The sequence below is a fragment of the Emydura macquarii genome, unplaced genomic scaffold, assembly GCF_026122565.2.
Source record: "Emydura macquarii macquarii isolate MOO-44397 ecotype Brisbane River unplaced genomic scaffold, CSIRO-AGI_Emac_v2 contig_2531, whole genome shotgun sequence".
Taxonomy (NCBI): Eukaryota; Metazoa; Chordata; order Testudines; family Chelidae; genus Emydura; species Emydura macquarii.
Window position 1 is genome coordinate 6,994,811 of NW_027132668.1, and position 19,522 is coordinate 7,014,332.

General features: G+C 42.7%; 1 protein-coding gene across 3 annotated transcripts in view; it reads right to left on the reverse strand.

Annotated features, from left to right (window-relative positions):
- TMEM255B (transmembrane protein 255B) overlaps positions 1–19,522 on the reverse strand; it is a 130,045-nt gene that overhangs the window by 19,385 nt on the left and 91,138 nt on the right. For all 3 annotated transcript variants that reach the window (XM_067563646.1, XM_067563645.1, XM_067563647.1), the window contains exons 5-6: positions 12,478–12,558; positions 6,934–7,019 (exon numbers count right to left, since the gene is read on the reverse strand). In XM_067563646.1, the coding sequence (XP_067419747.1) occupies positions 6,934–7,019; positions 12,478–12,558 (167 nt within the window). The remainder of the gene's footprint in view (positions 1–6,933; positions 7,020–12,477; positions 12,559–19,522) is intronic.

Genomic DNA, 19,522 nt, shown 5'->3' on the forward strand with positions numbered 1-19,522 from the left:
AATAATATTTTTACATTAATACATAGCAACGCTATTACAAATCAGGCAAGTTATGAATCCAAGCTTTGTTTCTTTGCTCAGCTCCTTTTGCTGCAGAGTCTGTGTATTGTGTAGTATTTGGAAAAACCAAATCCCATGTTTTGAAACACCCTGCTATTCTATTTGCAAACAAGGAACAAAACATAACATAAGAACAGCCATACTGGGTCACACCAATGTTCCATCTAGCCCAGTGTCCTTTCTTCTGACAGTGGCAAATGCCAGGTACTTCAGATGGGAATGAATAGAACAGGTAATCATCACACGATACATTCCATCAGCCATTCCCAGCCTCTGGCAAACAGCCATCCCTGCCTATCCTGGCTAATAGCCATAGATGGACCTATCCTCCATGAACTTACCTAGTTCTTTTTTAAACCCTGTTATAGTCTTGGCCTTCACAACATATTCTGGCGAGGAGTTCCATAGGTTGACTGTGTGTTGTGTGAAGAAATACTTCCTTTTGTTCGTTTTAAACCTGCTGCCTATTAATTTAATTTGATGACCTCTAGTTTTTGTGTTATGAGGAGCAAATAACACTTCCTTATTTTCTCCACACCAGTCATGATTTTACAGACCTCTATCATACCACCCATAGTCATCACTTTACCAAGCTGAAAAGTCCCAGTCTTATTAATCTCTCCTCATATGAAAGCTGTTCCATATCCCTAATTATTTTAGTTGTCCTTTTCTGTACCTTTTCCAATTCTGATATATCTTTTTTGAGACAAGGTGATGAGATCTGCCCGCACTATTCAAGATGTGGGTGTATCATGGATTTATAAAGAAGCAATATGATATTTTCTGTCTTATCATCTATCCCTTTCCTAATGATTCCCAACATTGTTAGCTTTTTTGACTGCCATTGCACATTGATTGGTGTTTTCAGAGAACTAGCCACAATGACTCCAAGATCTCTTTCTTGAGTGGTAACAGCTAATTTAAATCCCCATCATTTTATGTGTATAGTTGGGATTATGTTTTCCAATGTGTATTACTTTGCATTTATCAACATTGAATTTCATCGGCCATTTTGTTGCCCAGTCACCCAGTTCTATGCGATCCCCTTGTAACTCTTAGCAGTTTGCGTTGGACTTAGTTTTGTATCATCTGCAAATTTTGCTATCTCACCGTTTATTCCTTTTTCCGAATCATTTGTGAATATGCTGAACAGTACTGGTCCCAGTACAAACCACAGGGGGACATCACTATTTACCTCTTTCCATTCTGAAAACTGACCATTTATTCCTACCCTTTGTTTGCTACCTATTAACCAGTTACTGATCCAGGAGAGGACCTTCCCTCTTATCCCATGGCCACTTACTTTGCTTAAGAGCCTTTGGTGAGGGATATTGTCAAAGGCTTTCTGACAATCTAAGTACACAATATCCACTGGATCAGCCTTGTCCATATGCTTGTTGACCCCTCAAAGAATTCTAGCAGATTGGTGAGGTGTGATTTCCCTTTACAAAAACTAGGTTGACTCTTCCCCAACAAATTGTATTCATCTATGTGTCTGATAATTCTGTTCTTTACTATAGTTTCAACCAATTTGCCAGGTACTGAAGTTAAGCTTACCAGACTGTAATTGCGGGTATCTCCTCTGGAGCCTTTTTAAAAAATTGGCGTCACATTAGCTATCCTCCAGTCATCTGGCACAGAAACTGATTTAAATGATAGGTTGCATACCACATAGTAGTTCTGCAATTTCACATTTGAGTTTCTTCAGAACTCTTGGGTGGATGCCATCTGGTCCTGATAACTTATTACTGTTTAATTTATCAATTTGTTGCAAAACATCCTCTAATGATACCTAAATCTGGGACAGTTCCTTAGATTTGTCACCTAAAAAGAAGGGCTCAGGTTTGGGATCTCCTTCACATCCTCAGCCGTGAAGGCCAATGCAAAGAATTCATTTAGTTTCTTCACAACAGCCTTATCTTCCTTGAATGCTCTTTTAGTATCTTGATCATCCTGTGGCCCCACTGGTTGTTTAGCAGGCTTCCTGCTTCTGATGTACTTAAACAAAATTTGCTGTTACTTTTTGAGTCTTTGGCTAGCTGCTCTTCAAATTCTTTTTTGGCCTTCCTAATTATATTTTTACACTTCACTTGCCACAGTTTATGCTTCTTTCTATTTTCCTCAATAGGATTTAACTTCCACTTTTTAAAGGATGCCTTTTTGCCTCTAATTGCTTCTTTTACTTCATTATTTAGCCATGGTGTCACTTTTTTGGTCCTCTTCCTATGTTTTTTAATTTGGGGTATACATTTAAATTGAGCCTCTATTATGGTGTCTTTAAAAAGTTTCCATGCAGCTTGCAAAGACTTCACTTTTGGCACTGTACCTTTTAATTTCTGTTTAACTAACTTCATCATTTTTGTGTAGTTCCCCTTTCTGAAACTAAATGCTACTGTCGTGGGCTGCTTTGGTGTTCTCCCCCCTTACAGGGATGTTAAATTGTATTATGTTATGGTCACTGTTTCCAAGTCATTCAGCGATATTCACCTCTTCGATCAGATCCTGTGCTCCACTTAGGACTAAATCAAGAATTGCCTCTCCTCTTGTGGGTTCCAGGACTAGCTGCTCCAAGAAGCAATCATTTAAGGTGTCAAGAAACATTACCTCTGCATCCCATCCTGAGGTGACATTTACCCAGTCAATATGGCGAGAGTTGAAATCCCCCATTATTATTGAGTTTTTATTTTTATAGCCTTTCTAATCTCCCTGAAGATTTCACAGTCACTATCACCAGCCTGGTCAGGTGGTCGGTAGTATGTCCCTACTGCTGTATTCTTACTATTCAAGCATGGAATTACTATCCATAGAGATTCTATGGCACAGTTTGGTTCATTTAAGATTTTTATTTCATTTGACCGTATGCTTTCTTTCATGTATAGTGCCACTCCCCCACCAATATGACCTATTCTGTCCTTCTGATATATTTTGTACCCTGGTATTACTGTGACCGATTGATTATTTTCATTCCACCAAGTTTCTGTGATGCCTATTATATCAATATCCTCATTTAATATGAAGCACTCAAGTTCACCCATATTAATATTTAGACTTCTAGCATTTGTATGCAAGTACTTATAAAATTTTTCACTTTTTAGCTGTTTGCCATTATGTGATGTAATTGAATGGAACTCTTTCTTTTGACTGTTTCTCATCAGATCCTACCCATATTTTATCCACTTCCATCCTCTTCTCCTTACTGGGATCTAGACAATCTCCATCAATAGATCCTCCCCTAAGAATGTCCCTAAGCAAACCATATGCTCCTCCGCACCTGTCAGTTTTCCCCCAGCCCTTAGTTTAAAGAGGTCATAGAGCAGTTTTTAATGTTCTGTGCCAGCAATCCAGTTCCATTTTGGTTTAGGTGGAGCCCATCCTTCCTGTAGAGGCTCCCCATTTCCCAAAAGATTCCCCAGTTCCTAATAAATCTAAACCCTCCTCCCTACACCATCGTCTCATCCAGGCATTGAGACTGCAGTTCTGCCTGTCTAACTGGCCCTGCGCATGGAACTGGAAGTATTTCAGAGAACAGCAAATACTGTGAACAACTGCAGAGTAGTAACACTTTCCCACTCAACCACTTCCATACCAGTTATCTAAGATGGAGAGAGTTTCTGCCTGCTTGTTCTGGGGATACGCTTGCAACCTCTAAAGCCCTTCCCTTCACCATGAACTCTTTTTAAAGCTTGAAGAGAAATTTCCATTAACATTTTGATGAAAGGCAAAGAAAAACGTACTGTGCGATTTTTGTTCTGAGTTCATGGAGTGCAGCTGAGGATGCTGGGTAGGGAAAACACTAAGGAGAAAGGGAAAGCATGGAGAAACCAAAAGGGCTCCTGAGCAGAGGAGCCAAGCCAGCCTTGAGGATTTATATAAGTATCAAACCTTGTGCTGTGTGCTTGATTCAGGCACGCCCAATCGTAGACATCACCATAGCAAATAAAGCCAGTGGTCACTGGGCAATGGCCTGAAACTCCAGAAAACTGGGTTCTATTCCTGACTTTGCTGCTGGCCTGCAGTGTGCGACCTTTGGACAAGTCCCTTAGTTTTCATTCACAAAAGTACTTAGGGGCAGGGCTGCCTAATGGAATCTTTAGTCACGGGGTTAAAGAAAGACTGACTCTATAGCCTGGTGGCCAGGGCACTCACCTGCAGGTGGGAGGTTTAAGTCTCTGCTCCAGTAAATATTTAATTAATTATATAAAGTGGAACAGATCCAAGAGGAGAGATTGTGAGAGACCCAGCGCAGAAAATCCAGCACCCCAGTGGTCGGAGCACTCATCTGGGAGGTGAGAGAGATCTGAGTTCAAGCTCCTGCTCAAAGCAGGCAGCCTGGGGATTCAATCTGAGGTCTTTCACCTCTCACGCGAGTTTCTGAAACAGCAGCCTACTGGGCAATTCTGGGACACACACACTTCTGCACCACCACAGGCTGGCCTTTAAGCAAGCTCATATCCCAGAGACATGGTCTGAGCATCAGGACTTAAAATGGCTTTGCACCTGCCTACTGGCAGAAATGTAGATGCCCTGGAGACTTTAGGCACTTCCAGGAATAGGTGGCAGCTGAGCTGTTGTTTTGAGAATGTTCACGGTGCCTAAATGTTGGACGTAAAGTGCCTAAGCACCTTTGTGAATCTAGCCCTTCACTTTTCTGTGCCTGTTTTCCCTCCCACCCTGTACAATCTGCATAGACAAGATAGCTGAAGTCTTTAGGGCAGAGACGGTCTCTTATTCTATGTTTTTACAGTGATTAGCCCAATGGGGCCTTGATCTTGGCTGGGGTCTCTAGACCTATCACACTAGAAATAAATAATAAAATAATATCCAGTCTTGGACAGTGGCCAGCACCAGGTGTTTCAGAGGGAGGTGCAAGAAGCCCCATAATGTACAGTCTGCATGGGATTCCTGCAGGGGAGTTTCTTCCAAGCCTCTATCAGTTCCAAGCAAAAGGGTTTCAATCCCTTATTTTTTTTCATCCTACTAAATAACTGTAGCTGTGGTATTTATCCATTTAAGGGGCAATTCTGTGTTGAATCCTGCTAAACTGTTGGGAGTCAATGTTACCTTGCAGCAGTGAGTTTCACCTTGAATTACATAAGAAAATTAAGTAAGAAAATATTCCCAGTTTCCATGTACCGCCTTTCAATTTAGTTGGATTTCCCTTTGAAAAATGGTAAATAGGAATGTCTGCTTCACCTTTTCTATGCTAGACATTATTTTGTACACCTCTACTGTTACCCTCATATTTGTTGCCTCTCTAAACAGGCCAAACCACTTCCTGAAAACTTTAACACTGAAAATAAATAAAACATATAGACACCAGATTGAGTGAATAAATAAATAGCTTCCACTAACTTACAAAGGTACAGATGGCATTAGACTGATCAGTAGCAGACATACCATGGCAGTTCAATTTAGCATCTTGTAGGCAAAGAAGAAAAGCATTCACCCAGCCTTTAACTTTATCAAATCAGTTCCATAAATCTGAACCCCAGAAACTTATCCTACATCGCTCTAGCATTCTGGGGAAACTTGTATCTCCCTCTAGTCCCAAACTTCACTTTAATCCTTCAGGGAAGTAAGGCTTGACAAAATGAATTCTTTTTGCAGAAGCAAAACATTCTTGTCTCTTTCTCTGCCAGTTTCACTGAAAAACTGGCTGTCTCAAACTGGTGAGAGTTTTGGAATTCTCGTATGTGGTAGTCAAGGGCTGGGTCATTCACAGTTGCAGGCGTGGGTAAAAACAAAAAGTCAGAGCTCTAATGTGAACCTGGGGGGGTTCAGGAGGTCAGTCTAGAGTGTTACACTGATGTGAAACAGCACTTTCCAGCTGGTACTCAGAGAGCACAGCAGCCAACACCTCTGCCCCATTCCCTCTCTATCCTACCCCAATAGATTTTCCTCAGAGTTTCCTGCTCTTCACAGAACATGCTGCTGCTTGCAATGACACTGACATGTATATGTGTGGAATAAGGAAGGCACTGGGAAGAGATTTCAGGTTGGAAATATCTCTCATGCGTTTATTTTGTTTGGCAATCATGCTATTTACCAGTTAGGGGAGGCCACATCAGGCAGCTGCCTCACCACTGAGCCAATCTTGGGCTAGCCTCTCCGCAAGAGCTGATGTAGTCACCTAATGTTACTTGACTAGCAAATTCACCATGCACTGCCACCGTGATATCTTCTCAGCCTGTACTTGGCCAGGATGAATTAAAATGGAAATCTTTTGGAAATATGACCAACGTTCTCCTTATACCATACCTATCCTTAGGGCCATTGAGTAAAATCCCTGTGAAAAAGCCCTGGCCCTACCCATGATGTAAAGCTCTGACATGGAAACAATATTTCCATTAATTTTGCTTTCCATAGATCAGTGAATGAGTGTGCGTATGAAATCCATTTTGAACATTCTAATCCAGGCTCATCAGAGAACCTTTACAAGGTTGTGTTTTTATTGATTTATTTTGGTGGCCACCTAAACAAAAACCTACGGACAATTTTTAAAGAAAACAAACTGAAATAATAAGAGCAGTGAGAGGCAAGCCATTTCCCCTTCTCCTCTGTGAGCAGGGACCCCAAACACAGTTTATCCTATAAAGCCAGGGGGAGGGAAGGACAGGATGTGGGGAATGCACATTCCTGTTTAGTACAGACCTCACCGTAGGCAGTGTGACAGACAGTGTGGATGCTGTTGCAGCTTTTTGGCCATGCACTGGCTCTGCAGTTTGGTGGGCAGTATTTCTGTGCCTTCTCATAGCCTGCTAGCCAGCTGTGTGCTGATTCCCAGGATATGGGCCTAAATGCAAAAGGTCTGTACTCAAGAACGTGTACAACAAATTCTGGTAGAGCAGATGCATAGTGCTTGCGTGTACTTACTTTTCACAATTGTACAGGTCACAGCAATAGCATGTATTGCTCTTTACTCTCAGCTGGCACTTGCTGTTTAAGGTGTAACACGTTACCTGGGAATAAGAGAAGGGAGAGTTCTTTAGTCACAGTACTGTAGCTATAGGACTTGGGGACACCACTTTGCAAGTCATCCCAGTAACCACACAGATGCAACACATTTGGTTTACTCTCAAGTGCTTGCAAAAGTTATCTTTCACCTCGAGGAGAAGAAGCAGGTAAAGAGACCACACTGAGACTACAGCAATATACAATGACTGATGGGTATCCAAACATCCTTTTGTATTGGAAACTGGAGAGTAACTGTACAAACCACCCCCTACTCAAGTGTCATCAGCATTCAAACACAACACATACAACAGCAGAAAAGGCTCCTGCATTTTTTGTTTAAAGCACCACAAAAATACTGAAAATATTTTCCCCCAGAAATTATAAGGCTTTGCTGCTGTGAACTTGTTTGATCAAATCTGTTCACCATTTTTATTTTTTAAAATCTAAACATATCATCACAGGTCTGATTCTCATTTAAACCAAGGCCTCTTTATGCTGCCAGAGAGGTAAATAATAATATTCTCTGGTGAATAATATTAAGCCTCTCTGTCTACCTATTACAATCCCTTTCATCTCTTGAAGATCTCACACCTTCATCCTTCAGCTTTTACTACACTAGAATAAAAAAAATGTAGAACGAAAACCAAAATAAAATAGGAAAAAAGTCCAAGCAATTAAGCAAACAAGTACCATTTCCAGCAGGCTCTGGAATACAGAAATGAAAATGTTCATTTGTGAGAATATGGACTCTAGAGAACAGACAGATGTTGGAAAAATAAATGCAAACTCATGCAAGTCACACTCCATTCAGACAAGAGATCATTTTAATGACCCTTACAATGTAGTACGCATACATCATTTCTATTTGATATAGCAGGCTTATTGTATTATTTTACAGGCAAGTTTCTTTTTGAGGCCTTTAGCTTTATTAATAAAGAGTTTCAAAATATTGAAACAGCTGTCAGTGTTCTACTGGCTAATGGTATGGAAAATACAATATTTCTACCTTCTTTCTTGTGTGAAGGAAGTATGCTGTGACCATTCAGAAAGTTTCTGTTTGCACAATGAAAAGAGAATTTACTAGTGAATGGAGCCTTTCTCCTCATGAAAGAGATGGTAGCAACAGATCTAGCAATGAATTGCTGCCTTTGAAAAGCATTTAGGTGACATCTGTCATGCATGCTCATTCAATAATGTATTTTTCTATGAGATGATCTCTTACTGAAGAGGTTGAACCAAGCTATCCTGCTTTTGACGTGTCTTCAGTGGGAGTTTGATGAGATTCTACACTACTAATGTATTTGCCTTTGAGAGAAAGAAAGCACTAGTAAAATCTGCACGTGTACACACTCACACACAAATATCCACGTATAAGCGAAGTCCATTTTACTTTTAAAACATATGGCTTGTCAGATTTGCCAGGCTTGTGAGACAAGATATCATTTGAGCCATGAAAGTAATCGTGGGGGAAAACCTGAAAAAGCCTGGAATGGTTGGGCCCTAGAAAAAAAGGGCTCTCTAAGGAATAAAGCTTGTGGTATGTAGTCAGAGAACACGGTGACTTTGGAAGACTTGAATGGCTCCAAGAAAAAAAGTCAGACAAGACAGGGGAGAAAGAAAATTGAGAGGCCGCAGAAAGACTAAGGCTTTGTCTACAGTAGCACTTTTGTCGGTTAGGGGTGAAAAAAAACACACCCTTGACTAACATAAGTTTCACCGATAAACGCGCCAGTGTGGACAATACTATGTCTGTGGGAGATGCTCTCCTGCCAAAATAGCTATCGCCGCTCATTGGGGGTGGTTTAATTATGCCAGCAAGACAGCTCTCTCCTGTTGGCACAGAGTGGCTATTTGAAAGATCTTATAGTGGCTCAGCTGCAACGTTACAGCTGAATCACTGTAAGGACTCCCGTGTAGACATAGCCTAAAGAGTGAACAAAAGGAAGTCAGCAATAGAAACAGATGGAATTTGAGGTTTTTGACGTACAGTAAATGTAAGAACATCTCTTAAATTGGTACTCCGAGGATGGCAAGGCACAACAGCCAAAACTTGAAAATGATAACAGTATGGTCACTAAAATGTATACATAGGACTTGATATGCAGAACAAAGACAAATGGCACATGATTTAGGGTCTGATTCTATAGCTCTAAATGTATAGAAAGAATGGACATTGTGCGGGGCCCATAACTGATGAGGTTGGAGAAGAAAAAAGAAAGAAAAGCAGCATGTCTTTGGCATAGGTCAAGTACCATACGATGGATACAAGCTAACAGAGCACATCATGATATGATATGGGCCCCAGACTCAGCAAAGTGCTTAAGCCCACGCTTGACTTTAAGTACGGACCTACATCCTATTGAAGTGAATGGGTTTGCTCAATGAGTCCTGTCACAATCTGGCCTAGTCCCCCTCTGTAGACAAAGCCTTAGTCTTTATGTGGCCTCTCCATTTTCTTCCTCCCCTGTCTTGTCTGACTTTTTTTCTTTGAGCCATTCAAGTCTTCCAAAGTCACCAGGTTCTCTGACTACCTACCACAAGCTCTATGCCTTAGACAGCCCTTTTTTTTCTAGGGCCCAACCATTCCAGGCTTTAAGTCTGGTATGTGTGGACCCAACCACTGGATCTCACATGCTCCTAAGCCACTTGGGTCTGGGCAGAGCTGGGTCATTATTTCCTCCTTTGGTCTCTGGGACTTCCAGGAGCAGGCTTCATGGCAGCTCCCCTTCCTTGGAATGTGACGTTCCACAGCCTGTCTGCCTTAGACCCTAAGGCCAATGTCTCAGCCCTCCTGAGCTCCCTGCATTTGCTTACACATGCTCCTTCCGAGTTCACCTTGCTGTGGGCATTATGAAGTTCTCAATTAACCCCATTAAGGGAAAATGTGGCAGGCAAGCACCAAATACAGGCTGAGCAAAGGCATTTCTTAGCCACAGTCACTTTATTCCTAAGAAGTCACTCGAGAATTACAAATCTTTGCAAAAGAACTGAAGTCCTGAGATGCACCACCCTGAGTCTGATCTCGCTCCTTCTGTGAGCCTGAGGTCTGGCAAGCGTTTCAGGCAAGGCAGAGTCCCCTCCTGCCTTCTCTCTCTTTCCAACCTTGTTTTCTTGCACATGGCAGCCTCTTAAATCTATCCAAAAAACTAAAGTTGGTGCAGAATTCAGCAGCTCAATTTTTACAAGGGGCACATGATACTAGTGCTTTTGGATATGCACTGCCTACCTACTGACAACTAGGTAGAATTTAAGGTGCTTGTGGGTTTTAACCTATTACATATATTCGTATTGGCCTGGGACCTACGTATCTCAAAGACTACCTCTTTTCTTATGCCATGCTGTCAGAGTTGAAATCAGGAGGGATTACAGAGTTGAAGCCCCATTTGTGTAAGAGAGAAGGGGTACCTGGGAGGGCATTATCTGAGGTGACCCCTTGGTTTTATGACTCGTTCTTGGTTTGAAATAGTCCTAGTTTATCAACCTTCAAGGCATGCTGCAAGGCCCACACATTTGCCCTAGCTGCAAGAGTTTTGGAATACATTAGAGGAAGATTGTAAAGATCTTAAATATATTTTCAGCTTCTGGGTTATGCTATGTGTTATTATTGGGTGAGAGGATTTCTGGAGGTGTCTATTTTAAATCTGCATTTTTAAAATATGCACGGCGTGCCAAGGACAGACACTCCTTTTTAAGAAACCAGTGAATAAATCGAAATAAATAAATACTCAATGTGAGCAAGGGTGGTAGAATCAGGCACTAAATCATATGCCACTTATGGCTATTTTGCATGTCAAGTACTATTCCTTCATTTCAGAGACCATGTTTTGGCTGGTTTTGCCTTTCCATGCCCTCAGCGCCAATTTAAGAGATGTTCTCGCCTCATGGTAATTGCAAGAATATCAAATTCTATCTGTTTCTGCCAAGGGAAGGAAATGAAATGAGAAAACTCCACCAGCTGTATATGCACACAGCAAACTATCTGCCTTCTTGATAAGAAATTTGGATGGAATGTGGATCATGCCAGTGGGTCACCAGTTGGCTAAAATCTTTAAAAAACAAGATCTAGATCAATTCTGGAAAACTTGACAGCTGTGGATCACTATCTTTGAATTAGTGTACAGCAACCCAGATCTAGATCAATTCAGTTGGAAAAATATGTCAGCCAAACAAGAATTTATTACAAGGGCAATAAAAACATGCTATAAACCCATGTTCCACCACTAGGTAACCCATTTTTTTGTCATGTCCAACTTAGACCTCCTGCCCTGCAACTTGAACCGTTGCTCCTTGTTCGGTCAGCCCCATCCTCCCTGGAACCCCCTTTCAGGTAGTTAAAGCTATCAAATCCCCCCTCACTCTTCTCTTTTGCAGACTAAACAAGCCCAGTTCCCTCAGCCTCTCCTATACATTCCTAATCAGGACTTGTCCACATCCTTTTTGTTTATATTCTAAAGCCTCACCAATGCCTAATATCTCTGATGCCTTGTAGAATCACACTGCTGACTCATATAGTCTGTCCTTTTCTGAGCATAGTCTCAGGGAAGTTTAATCAACTTCACTTTAGCAGACAAATAGTTCTGTTTAAATGGTAGACAAATCACTGGTATTTTTTATTTTGTGGGGAGAAGAGGGAATTAAAATTATGGGAAAAGATGCTGTCACAGGTCCTGTGTCTTATTTAGGTAGGTCAGCAAGGAGGTCAAAAAATATTCCTTTAACATATTTTCTTTAAAAAGCTACAGAATGCTCTGGTTCCAACTTCATTACCCATTTACACTGGTAAAAAAAAAGACAACTTGACTTGTCTAATATTAACAGTAACATTTTCCATAAGCTTATTCAGAGCCGTGGAAAGAACTGATTACGGACATCTGGTTTCCTGTAAGCTCTAGTACTGTTTGTCTGTTTTCAGTTCTGCTCTGCTTTATTTCCTTCTCACTACAACCAGTTTAGCATCCCATATTGGAGGAAAAAATACAGAATTCAGAACAATACTAAGGGAAACAGGGGGGGGAACCCAATTCTAGATTTTTCAGAAGACAACCCATTTGGGTATGATTATTCTTCCTGCCATTTAAATATAGTTGAAATAATAAAGGGAAATTGAATACAAAATTTTGACATTCTTGGCTTTTACTAGATGATTATAGTGGAGATTTGAAGCTTTCTGGCTAATGAAAATTTATTAATTTAGATATTTACTACAATACTCTAGTCAATAAAAACCTCCTCAGCAAAAGATACAAATCTAACACATGCATTCCAGTAAAGCATTATGTAATAAAGATGGAATGAGAATGGCTACACTGGATATAAACATTATAGTCAACTCACAAACACCTTATGAGAAATAAATGCACAATTATTGGGGGCTGCTATTGGGGAAAAGAACATTTGGGCTTCTAATGAACCCCTCAAAAAGTCACAAAGGAAATGAATGAGCTATGATGTGGTTTTGTTTACCTCTGTCTGGTAGGCATCGTATAAGAATCCTATTCCACTGGAATAAAACTGACACCTTCTTGTGTACAAAGGCCTAGGATCCTGCAAGGAGAAAAAGTATTCATGAAAATATTTCATCTGGAATATGTGTGCAGTCATAATATCACCCAGACTGCCAGGTTCTCACCTCTTTGCGGAAGCAAATCCAATGGAACATGTTGAGTGACCAGTTACATGCACTGCAATGCTGTCTGATTTCCAAACTGTGTCTACTCAGCAATCAGTTGCAAAGGGTTAAACTTTCCTTGCCCTCTCTACTTCTAGGTTATGCACGGATTATTTATTTTTCTCTGACCCAATGACCTCCTTTGACAGACCATCATCTCAATCATTTAATATCCTTTTTTCCCTCCATATTGCCTTCTTCTCTACAGAGGTCAGATGGATAACTTACTCTGAGAATCAAAGTCATTATTTCCCCATGTATAACAGTCTAATCCAATTAAGATTAGAATTAAAGAGAAGTATTTGGTTTGTAATTTATTTTAAAGTACAGTATTTTAAAGTAAAGTACTTTTAAAGATTTCAAGTGTCTGTTGCCATAGAGAAAACACCAAAAATAAAATAGGATCTTTAAATTTACCACTTAATTTTTAGTACAAAAGGGCCCCAGTGCTCTTTTTTGGTAGTTTAAGGAAAGTTGAAGAAAAGACACGACATTGAGAAAATCTAGAGTTGAGCTCATAATTCATAGTAAATCAATATTTTTCTGATCAAGAATATCTGCAAAAAGATTGTGATTTTCTCAAATATATACACTACTCAAAATTACTATATTTGCTGGATGCAAAATCTTCTCAGTGATAACATAAAGGGAAACCATTACAGCTGTCTCAAGCAGCAGTAAGTTAGCAAATGGCCCCTGAAGGCTGAAGATGTTTGCCTCTGCCAAATTCTGGACTATGGTTGGGATCCACAAAAGTACTTAGGCACCGACATCCCGTTTTTAGGCACCACTGAAATCCACAAAATGCCTGTTTAGCTGCCGTCTAACCTTGTAGGTGCCTAAAGTCACTCAGCACCTAAATTTTTGCAGAAGTTCCCTTAGTGCCTACATTTCTGCCACTGAGCATGCACACTGCTGCCTTCCTCTAGGAGTCCAGGCACCCATCTTCTGCCTGAAACCCAGAGCGATGCACAAATTGGGGAAGACAGACATTTGGCCACCTAAATGGTGTGCTCCAGTAGGTGTGCTCAGAGGCTGCCTACCAGACTGGACCCCTTGGGTGAGTTCACACAAAATGGCTTAGAGGATAACTTCCCTTATAATATGAACCCAGTGGCTATGGTACTCATCTGGGGATGTGGGAGACCCCCACTTCAAGTCCTCCCTCTGCCTGATGAGGAGAAAGGAGTTGAATAGGGATCTGCTGCCTCTCAGGATGGGTGCTCTAATCACTGGGACGTAGAGTCATTCTAACATTATCTCTGCCCCAATTAATATTTAATTATTCAACTATTTAATTAAAGTGGAACATTTTCAACAGGAGAGATCGAGGAAGCCCCACACCAGAATTTCCCACAGCCTAGCGGTCACTAGAGCACTCACCTGAGAGCTGGCTGATTCCTGTTCAAATCCCATCTTCTCTTCATCAGGTAGAAGAGGGACTTGAGCCAGGGGTTTCTGACATCCCAGCTGAGCATCTTCACCACCAGGCCCTCCTCCCCCTGCTATGTGTGGAACCAGTCAGCCTTTGAGCACACCTATGGGATTGGGCCTGCATGTGACTTAGGCAGCCAAATGCCTATTTTACCCCAGATTGGGAATCACAGGCAGATATAGGTTCCTCTTTCCCGCCTGAACAGGGGTGCCGAACTCCAAGAGGGGTGGGGCTAAGGACACACCCCTCTTGTTTAGATCTTCCATTGGATAGCGTAGGCAGCTCCCCACCTGGAGTGCTGCTTTGTGGATCCCATTCTAAGGCACCTACCTCTCCCCATTCATTGCATGGGGATCCTAGGTGCTTAATTCAGGCTTTGCGGATCACAGCGTGATTTTCTAGGCACCTAAAAGTTAGGACATCGTGACAATGAGCGTCACATTCCCCAAGTCCCTTTTATGGATTCTGTGCTTGCAGTGGAAGAATGTAATGAGTGCACAGAACTCTACCACTGGGTATATTTCACAAAGCAAAACAGAGTGTAGGAAGAGCGGGTCTGAATGACCGAAGCTGGCGCGCACAGAAAATTTCAACCTTTTGCCATGCAGGTTTTAAAATATGTTGCTGAAGCCTAGTCTAGGCAGCTGAAAAACTCTGAAATAGCTCTATTCTAGATTATCAGTCAGACCACCGCAGGGAAAGGGGTGAGAACATCATCCACCCAAAACATCTTTTTCTGCAAATTTATAGGCAAAGGACTTAACCCATCAGAATAAACTCACCCCTCCCCTCCCATGTCCTTCACTGTGGCAGCTTTGGTTTCAAAACCTGTGAAACCAGGTATAAAGTGGAAGGTGAAGCTAGGGTTATGCCAGTTAGGATCTGCTGTCATTATTTTATATTTATTTTGTAATGAACTATATAAATCTGTAAAACCCAACAAGGCAATCAGAGAAAATGCAGAGCCCTGCAGGAACCAGGGAGGTAGATTAATACAGCTCATTCATCATGTTACTTGCGTTGACCTTCTGATTACCTTGGCAAGCTAAAGTAACAGCTTGGAGACAACTTGCCTGAGGGCTGGATGAAGCTTAACATTGCATCCAACAATATTTGTTTATACCACACAAGTAGAGAATGAATTGCTTCAATAACTCCTATTCTTTGGAAGAACAGGAAATACCAGAGTGATACAAATAACTTGCCATTTTTAGCATTTGTAAAACTAGAAGAATGTTATTTTTCTAGTCTGGGAAAACATTAGGCTTTAGCAGCAACTTATTCCATGGCTTGCGGGGAGGGGGTGAAACGAGAGAGAGAGAGAGAAATGAGCAGAACTGAAAAGGTGCACAACACCAAGAGAAATGACACCTGCTCTGAACATGGACATTGGTAACAATTAAAAATTGTCATTCATTATATCCACAGCATCAGCAAGCTTCATACGTGATAGAGGAAGAGTTAGAGCTAACTTTTCTTGATGCTAAGATCTTGCACTGTTATAAGGCTTCCAAGAGACACTCAGCGTATGGTCTACACTGTGGAGTGAAGTCGATTTAATTTCAGTCAACTTTCAGCCGCCGAACTTACAAAGTCAGAGGTATGTGACCACACCACTTGCATTGTGCCAGGGATTTGCGTCCCCAGCAGCCACGCTTGCATCAATAATCAGAGCAGTACACGGTGGGTAGCTATCCCACAGTGCAACTTCCCACTGTGCCTTTTGGGAAGGTTGTCTTCCTCCCATGATGCAATGTGCTCCCTCCCTCCCTTTGCCCAGAACAAAGAGACGAATGTTTTTTCATGCCATTTTTCCAAACTCATCTCTGCTTCATGCACACCATTGCCAGAGAGGCATGGAGCCCACTCAGCTGTGCACTATCATTGTGAGCATCACAAACATCTCACAACTTATCCTGCAGTATTTTCAAGGTTGAGACAGGAGCCGCAGTGCGGAAAATTGTGATGTTATTGAAGCTGCCCTGCTACTAGCCACAGAGCGAAACAATTCCTGTTTGCTGCAGGTTGCCACGCAACATCTTCGGTTGGTAGAGCACCGGTTCTGGTCCCGGGAAACTTGCAGTCTGGTGGGATTGCATTGTTATGAAGGTGTGGGATGATGATCAGTGGCTGCAGAACTTTCATATGCGAAAGGCCACTTTCATTGAACTGTGCACATAGCTGTCCCCCACCCTGAAGCCCACAAATACTCACTTGAAATCTGCTCTGAAAGGAGAAGCAAGTGACCATCGCTCTGTGGAAACTAGCAACCCCAGACTGCTACTGGTCACTTGGGAATCAATTCAGGGTCGGTAAATCCACTATGGGAGCTGCTGTGATGCAAGAGTGCCAGGCTATTAATAGACTTCTGCTAAGAAGGATAGTGACTTTGGGAAACGTGTAGGACATAGTGGATGGGTTTGCCGCAAAGGGGTTCCCAAACTATGGCAGGGCAATAGATAGCACACATATCTCTATCTTAGCACTGGACCACCTTGTCAGAGTACATAAACTGAAAGGAATACTTCTCAATGGTGTTACAGGCCCTTGTGGATCACAGGGGATGTTTCGCCGACATCAATGTGGGATGGTCTGGAAAGGTGCATGACACGCGCATCTTTAGGAATTCAGGTCTGTTAAAAAAGATGAAGGCGGGCACTTTCTTCCCTTAACAAAAAATAAATACTGGTGATGTTGAATTGCCAATAGTGATCCTGGGGGATTCTGCCTACCCCTTGCTTCCCAGCTAATGAAGCTCTACACCAGGCACCTGGACAACAAGAAGGAACGTTTCAGTAATATGCTCAGCAAGTGCAGAAGGGTGGTGGAATGTGCATTTGGCCGCTTAAAGGCAAGATGGCACAGTTTGCTCACTAGATTAGACCTCAGTGAACGCAACATCCCCACTGTTATCTCTGCCTGCTGTGTGTGCTCCATAATGTGTGTGAAACTCAGGGGGGAAAGCTCCCACAGGGTTGGGTCATGGAGGCTGATAGGCTGGCCACAAATTTTGAGCAGCCAGATTCCAGTGCTATGCTGAGAGCCAACCGCGGAGTGCTGCACCTCAGGGAAGCATTGAAAACCCATTGTTGCAATGAACCGCAGTAATGTATGCCTCAGTGTTGTGTATTTCCTTCCCATCCCCCATCCTTGCACCATCGGTCCCCTCCCCTTCTTTCCCCGCTGACAATCCCCAAGCTCTCAATGAATAAAGAGTAATGTTTTTTAAAGCAGAACAATTTTATTGGTGACCCATTACAGTGTGGGGAGTGGAAGATAATTTAACACTCTCATAAGGCTGCTTGGCCATCCAGAGCAAAGTGTGACTGTGCAAACAGCAAAGCATGCACACTCCCAGTTCTTGAAGGGGCCACTGCCTCTTTCTGCTCCCCTCCACCAGTGTGGAGTGGAGCACATACTGCAACCTGCTCAACCTCCTCCTAGAGCACTTGGGCATGGGGGCTGGTCTGAAATAGCTGGTTGTTTGAGTGTTTTGGAAGAGCTAAAGAGGGAGTCTGTCCTGCTGCTGCTCTTCCTGGAGCTCTACTAGATGCCTCAGCATGTCAGACTGATCCCTCCTGTTGCGTTGCATGCTCCTGCGCTGATTTTCGGTTTTCCATGTCCATGTTTGGTTTCTCTGACAATGACATCCTCCAGGTTCTGAGCTGTGTGTCAGCAGCCACAGAGGCATTCATTAGTATGTTGAACATGTCATCCCAAGTTGTTGTTTTTTTGCTTCCTAATCTGGGAAGGGCACTCTGCAGGAGTAGAAACTGGGGTGAAGGCCAAGGTGTTCACTGTAAGGCAAGCAAAGCACAAAGTTGCCATTGTTAGCTGGCCCCATGGATGAAAGAAATGTTACAACGTAAAAAGAACTCCCTTTCATATTTACAAGGCAAAGCCAGACCCACATACCAATCACTACCTATTGCATGGATTGGAGTGGCGTTCCAGCCATGGTAAGTAAGGGGCCTTTGCATCCATTATAGGGAAGTCTTTGTAGCACTAAATTCCCCATTCCACACTTAACCAAGGAGAAGGATCATTGAGCTCCCCTTCACCATCCCAAAGACCAGGTTGGGAGCAGGTGGTCCAAAGGGATTGAAGGAGGATGTGGGTGAAGTGTCGCTGGAGAAAACGGAGGGGCACCCATTCTCAGACCCCTAACACCCATGCCAACAATATCATGGCTAGGAATTGTCTGTGTTGGGGCCCAGGACACTGTCCACAGCAGGGGAATAACATGCAGTGACTATATTGGTCAGATATTGTAAACTTGCGCCATTTTCCCTAGGTGACCATGTGTGATATCAGTCTCCTGAGAGTAACACAGGCAGAAAGGGAAGATTTTCTGCAAGCACTGGGATACAGGCCTGGACCTTAAGCTGCTATGCTGTGTTCCGCAATGATGTCTGCTCATATAATAGCAGAGTGGCGGGGAAAAGAGCCCTACTGTGGCGGAAGAAATAAGGCTGCCAACCCAGAAACCTTTTGCAAAGGATTAGAGTACCTACATGAAAGTTTCCTGGAGATATCCATGGAGGATTCTCAGAGCATCCCTGTGCACATAAATAGTCTTTTCCGAGGGTAACCCTCTGCTTCAGTGCACCAACACCCAGGAAGCCTATCCCCTCAAAAATTCCTTTCCCTCCACAATTAAGAAGTTGGACTGAGGACATAATCGCAGAAATGTGATTTTCTATACACACTCACAAGATGTGCCTTCCCCGGCATCTCAGTCAGTAATGCTGTCCTCTGTCCGGCTGGGCTGCTCTGGGGTAACAAACAGGTCCTGGCTCTCAGGGAGAATGAATACCCCACTCTCCTGCCTCCTGTTCTCCTCATCCACAGAGTCCTCCTCATTCATCCTGGACTGGGATTCTTTGGAGCTTTCAATGCTGCATGATGGTACAGTGGTGGGGTCACCGCTGAGAATCAAATGCAGCTCCTCATAAAAGTGGCATGTCTTCCGGGGGGAGCCTCCCTGGTTTTCTGATATGCTTGACTCAGCTCTTTGATTTTAACGTGGTACTGCTGCGTGTCCCTGTTGTGGCCCTTCTCCACCATACCACGCGATACCTTCTCATAGATATCTAAATTTCTTTTGCTGGCTCAAAACTGAGCCAGAACAGATTCTTCGCCCCACAGGCTGATGAGATCCAAGACCTAGGATCGACTCCATGCTGGAGCGCGTTTGGGGTGTGCAGTTGCCATGAACAGTTCAGCTACAAAGCTCTCTCCATGCTGACCAAACAGGAAATGGGAATTCAAAATTTCCTGGGGCTTCAGGGTAGGGGCTGTTTCCTGTGCATGTGGCTGTGGTGCAGCAGACTGCAAATGTCCAGAGCGGTCACAACAGAGCATTATGGGATACCACCAGGAGGCCAATGATGTCAATTTACATT